We start from the raw sequence: 5408 nt of genomic DNA on the forward strand, positions 1-5408 counted from the left end.
ATATTGAATTTGATCCAACTAAAAAAAAAGCCGTAGAGGCTGCCATGACATTTTATTTTTTTAACTTATATTTACAGTAGTAACAATTTATTATCATCGATCCAAGTCCTAACAAAATACATGAGTACTTCCAACAATTAAACAAAAAAATTTATATATATTTTAACAAAATAATAAAACTTTGGAATCATAGTAATGAAACAACATAATGTAAAAAATAAAAATGTAATCATAATAAGAGAAGAAGTAAAGAAATATCTCTCTAATAATTTTGAAGTCGATAACAAATTGTTGTGGTTGAAGATGAAGAGCATTTCACTAAAAATGTAAATAAAGAATTACAAAGCTTCAAAGAGGAAATATAAAATCCCTTCGGATGCAAAATGAGTTCTTTCTGATCATTTCTTAGTAATACATTATTCCCTCTTTGTTCAGACATAAAACTATTCTTTCAAACAATAAGTTTAAATTCAAAATATTTTTCAAACTATGTACTTCTACTGAGAAAATACTAGAAAAAAATATATAAAACACACCTACATAAATATATAACAAATTTACAACAGGTATTCAATTCAAATATACAATAAACATCTCGTCTCATTTTCAACAAACAACATTTAAATATATATATATATATATGCTTCTCTCAAATAGAAGATAACTTATAAGTTGTGAACCGAAACACGCCATGAAAGATGGAAACATAACCCTTGTGAAGTCCAAGAATCAAAATGTACCTAAAAATTTAAATCTTGTTATAGAATTGAAGTCTCAATGGAAGCAAAAATATAGGGATCCTAAGAAACATGCAGTAAATAATATATAGAAATGGTGACATTACCTTAACCTAGATGACTTATAGTAACGAGAGGATGAGATGCCTAATATTTTATTGGATCGACGAACAAGGCAATGATGTGAGGTTTCACGTTCTTTTCTGGTTTGGTGTATCCATCATGATCATTCTTGTAAGCCACATCCATTATTCGAGAAATATTCATAATACGCTTTACCACATCTTTCCAATGAAAATATGATTTCAAAAATTCCTCATTGATATCGTTCCAAGCATTTTCCGCTATTTCATGAAGTTTAGCCACCGCTTCTTCTTTGGTAGCATTATTATCTTTCATGAAGCAATCGATGCCCGTCACAACTTGACCTCTTTCCTTCTCAACCTAATACGATATATATGTTAACAAAAAATCAGAATAATTTATTTAGACATGTTGGCATAGTATAACTTTTCACTTGTACCTCGTAGCTAGTGATATCATCTATGAGCCGGCAATTGATGCCGCTAGCAACAATCATTTTAGGTTTCTGGTGCAGGTACTCAAATTCCTTCTCTGTTAGAGATTTCATTCCCAACAACGACACCATGGTGTGATAAAAATAGGTGCAAGTTATATGACCGTTGCTAAGATAGTCCTCAAAGGTTGGATATATTCCTTGCATGAACCACTTGGCCTCAGTATAGTAGTTTCTTACCAATTCCTTGTGCTACATTGAAGTTATTACATATATGTCAAATTTAATTGAAACATTTTATACCAAGGAATCGTAAGAAAAAGAGGAAATTAAGTGCGATATCATCATACAGCATCGATGGCGTATTTTATTGCGTAGGACCTTCCTTCACTGCTTAGCTCATCTTCAAATTCTTGATAGAGCTCTAGAGTAGTTTTATAGAATTCTCTCATGTAATTTGGGAGTTTAACAATCTCCCCAATATCCCATCTAATGAATAAAACAATAATTAATTTTAAAAAACTTAAATGAAATGAACTAGTAAGTAGTATCTCCCTTCCATTCTCTCTCACAAACACATGATTCAGAATTTTACCTTTCTATTGCTTTTGTGAAAGCTTGTAGCTCTTCAAGCGTGCCATAAGCATCATACGTATCATCTGTTATTGATATAATGATCATAAGTTTTGTAAGCATAATACGTCCGCGCGAATATTCGGGTTCATAGTACACTCCTGCAGCCCAAAAATAGCATTCAACTAATCTGTCCTTGGCATATTTGTGTTTTGATATTAGATTCAATTCTTTCCACCACCTACACCGAAAAATACGAGTAACATAGTTTGAGAGTTTATTCATAGTAAAAATGCAAATAATTGATAAGTTTACCGTGACAATTCTTGAAGCTCTTTCTTGTGTAATATTTGAAGTAAATTATAGTCAAATTTGGCCAAGTTTAACAATGACTCATTCCGGTGTTCAACCTCCTCTTCATAGATGGAGATGAAGAATCGTGCTTCGATTCTTGGACAGCCCAAGTGTAGGGCTTGCACTAACGCGTGCTCGACTTGTTTCTCTAGGGGTGATTGATGGAGACTTTGTTCCACATTTTTTAAACCGGTCCTAGTATAAACATGTGCATAATCTAATATGCTTTCTCCATGTATTCTCAGATGTGTTGCTTCATACAAGGCTAACAAACCCCTTATATCATTCTTAATGGACTCCTGGAATTTTCCATTACCATCCAACCATTTGAGAAAAATATCTGCGCATTCAAATTAAATTAAATAGCTGGAATTATGGTGATATTTAATTCTAACCCAACATATATACATACCGCAAGATATATGATACCCATGCTGCCTGAGTATCCGAAAATGAAGAGCAGTTGTGTAGAGATCACAATATTTGTCGGTATCGAGGAGGTCATAAATTTCTCGTAATTTCTCTGAAATTTCATTTTCAAAATGATATGCTATGCCTAGGCGTTCGAGTGTATCAATGAGATTCATAGCATCCATCATTCCCATATCTTGATCTGTTATTTGATTCCTCACTGTATTCTTCAACATCTTAACCTCGTTGGCATATTCTTTCATAATCTATGCCCAAAAATAATGATTAATAATAAAAGACCCATTGATTATACTTTATAACAAATTCACAAGCCTAAATACAATAAAAAATTTCATGTCAATAATAATAATAAACAAGTTGCTATTTTCCCTTTTTGTTTGAGAAACTGACTTAAACAAAAAGAAAATGAATTTAAAATAAGTTGTAAATGTTAAAGTATAGTTTAGGTTTTATTATAAATTTTGTATTACATTTTATTATAAAATGAATTTTATATAATTGTGATCATTTCATCTAAGGTTTTGCTCTATAGGATTTAATTCTCAAACGTGTATCCTTTTGGAATTTAGTTTCAATTTTTTTTTCTTTTAATAGTACTTTGAAGCTGATATTTTGTGAATTATAGATTATAATAATGATTGTATAGGAAAAAAGCTAATAATAATGATTGTATAACAGATTTAGGATTTTAAAGTTCAGGACTTTTTTATACTAGTTTTGAGTTTATTCTTAGTAAAGTTAAAGCTTTGATGAACTACAAATCAAGCAAATGATACTTGATTTCTTACTACACTAAAATATATTAGCTCCGTCCGGCTCTAAGTGTCCCATTTACTTTTCCTTCTTAATATTTTTATATTAATTATTATATGAAAATATAATACAAATTAAAAAAAAACTGTAAAAATACTTGTATTAATGTCTTATAATACTAATAAAAGGACATTTGTACAAAAAAAAAAAATTATATAAATATGAAGATATTTTTAATGTTAAATATAATGACAGAAAATGTAAATGAGGCCTTTAGAGACGGACTGTGAGGGAGTAATGAGTTACAATCGCGCTCTTTATTTACAAAATATATCACAAGCATGTCATGGATATATGGTGTGAATATACATATAAAGTTATTCACTTTGTATATATGTAGTAAATTTTGTTTTAAAGCAAAATTCCTCATAAAATTCTTTATGGTTTAAATGGCCTACGGACCATTACATTCATTGTATAACTTTTTCATGTATTTTCAAAAAACATTGAAAAAAAATTCCAAACTTTAGTAGTCGAACAACAATAGTTTCTGCCAATCCATTAAGTTTAGATAGTTGGTGAATCTGTACAATACTTCCTTAAACACGATGGAAGGTTGCACATATTTTAAACTAATGATGGAAAAGACATTCAAAACAACATGTGAGTTACAAGAAATTTTATCATATTTTTATTATATAATTTTGTATGGTTGTATTTTTATCTTGTATTTTATCATATTTTATCTTTTGTCATGCCAAGTTCGAAGATCAAAACTTAATGAATGGAAGATTCAGAACTTAAAAAGCAAACATACAATAATTTGGAGAATTGAAATATAAAGACCGTGCATAATTATAGAATAATATGAAAATCGAGTATAGATTGAAAATAATTTTTTTTTTTTTTATTTTAGGAGACCATAGAAATTACCTGAGGGTCAAATTCGTAACGTAGGAATTGGTCACCCCACAAGGTAGAGGAGAAGTTGGTCACTGGACGAAGAACATCTTTTGTACTCATTCTTGAGACTTGTAATATACGATGATAACATGCAACATGGCTTCTATTTATAGATGAGTTATAGATTAAATACATGTATGCTTAATTAAAATATAAGATATTTCTTATTTTTAAAATAATATTTTGTTAATATTTAAATGATATTATTTTAGGTAAAAAATATTTTTGGTTTGATTGTATATCACATTATTCAATTTTAGTCATATTGAAAATCATAGAATAAAGATTAAAATCGATCATATATGTAAAATAAAATTTTCGATTATCGGAGATCATATAAATTAATATCCTAAGGATCATATCATAACCAACGAATTGGTCACACCATAACCATAAGGTAGGGAAGAAGTTGGTCAATGTAACAAAAATTTTTACGCAGACCGTGTACCATAGTAACAATTTATTATCATCAATGCAAGTTCTAACAAAATACAAGAGTATCTCCAGCAATTAAACAAAAAAGAAATTAAAATAATAATAACTTTGGATGCAAAATGTGTTCTTTCTAATTAGTAATACAATATTCCTTCTTTGGTCGGACATAAAACTTTACTCATTGCTAACAAGTTAATATCATCGTAACTTTTTTTAAGCATATTAAACAAAAATTATACTAATAAGAAAAAAGGATATTAGTTACAATTATCATGATACAATAGGAACATTAGTTTAATGAAACTTATCCCACTAATTAATTAAAAAAATATATGTAAATCTTACAATACATTGTAAAATTCAAAAAGAATCATACTTTATTATATTTGATTTATTATCCATAATCCAAAAAGATATCAACATTCACTACAAAAAAATAATATATTTGTAACGGAATTCCGTCCCTAAAGTTCACGTAGCTAACGTAATTTCATTCTTAATTTCATCTCTAATGTCATTAGTAACGCAAAAAGTAGATTTAAAAATAAATAAATAAATAAATAAAAACTGTTACAAAAATAATTTTTTCTTGTAGTGATTGAAAGAGATGTTAATGTTGATGCATACTGAAATGCTTTCTTTAG

General features: G+C 28.7%; 1 protein-coding gene across 1 annotated transcript; it reads right to left on the reverse strand.

Moving 5' to 3' along the window:
- Window positions 1–458: 458 nt before the first annotated feature.
- LOC127262648 (germacrene A synthase-like) lies at window positions 459–4389 on the reverse strand. The gene is made up of 8 exons (XM_051291437.1): window positions 4300–4389; window positions 2594–2858; window positions 2143–2521; window positions 1850–2068; window positions 1605–1743; window positions 1261–1506; window positions 845–1181; window positions 459–740 (listed from the first exon to the last, which is right to left on the reverse strand). Exons 1-7 carry the CDS (start codon window positions 4387–4389, stop codon window positions 885–887), a joined length of 1635 nt encoding a protein of 544 aa, XP_051147394.1. The 3' UTR covers window positions 459–740; window positions 845–884.
- Between the last annotated feature and the right edge of the window lie 1019 nt (window positions 4390–5408).

The sequence above is a fragment of the Andrographis paniculata genome, unplaced genomic scaffold (genome assembly GCF_009805555.1).
Source record: "Andrographis paniculata isolate CXL003 unplaced genomic scaffold, ASM980555v1 Contig65END, whole genome shotgun sequence".
NCBI lineage: Eukaryota > Viridiplantae > Streptophyta > Magnoliopsida > Lamiales > Acanthaceae > Andrographis > Andrographis paniculata.

Coding starts and splice junctions, on each gene's coding strand:
- LOC127262648 (XM_051291437.1), bottom strand. CDS start 4,389: ATGAGTACAAAAGATGTTCTTCGTCCAGTGACCAACTTCTCCTCTACC. Junction 1,507..1,604: donor TAAAATACGCCATCGATGCT/GTATGATGATAT, acceptor ACTTCAATGTAG/CACAAGGAATTGGTAAGAAA. Junction 1,182..1,260: donor ATGATATCACTAGCTACGAG/GTACAAGTGAAA, acceptor ATATCGTATTAG/GTTGAGAAGGAAAGAGGTCA.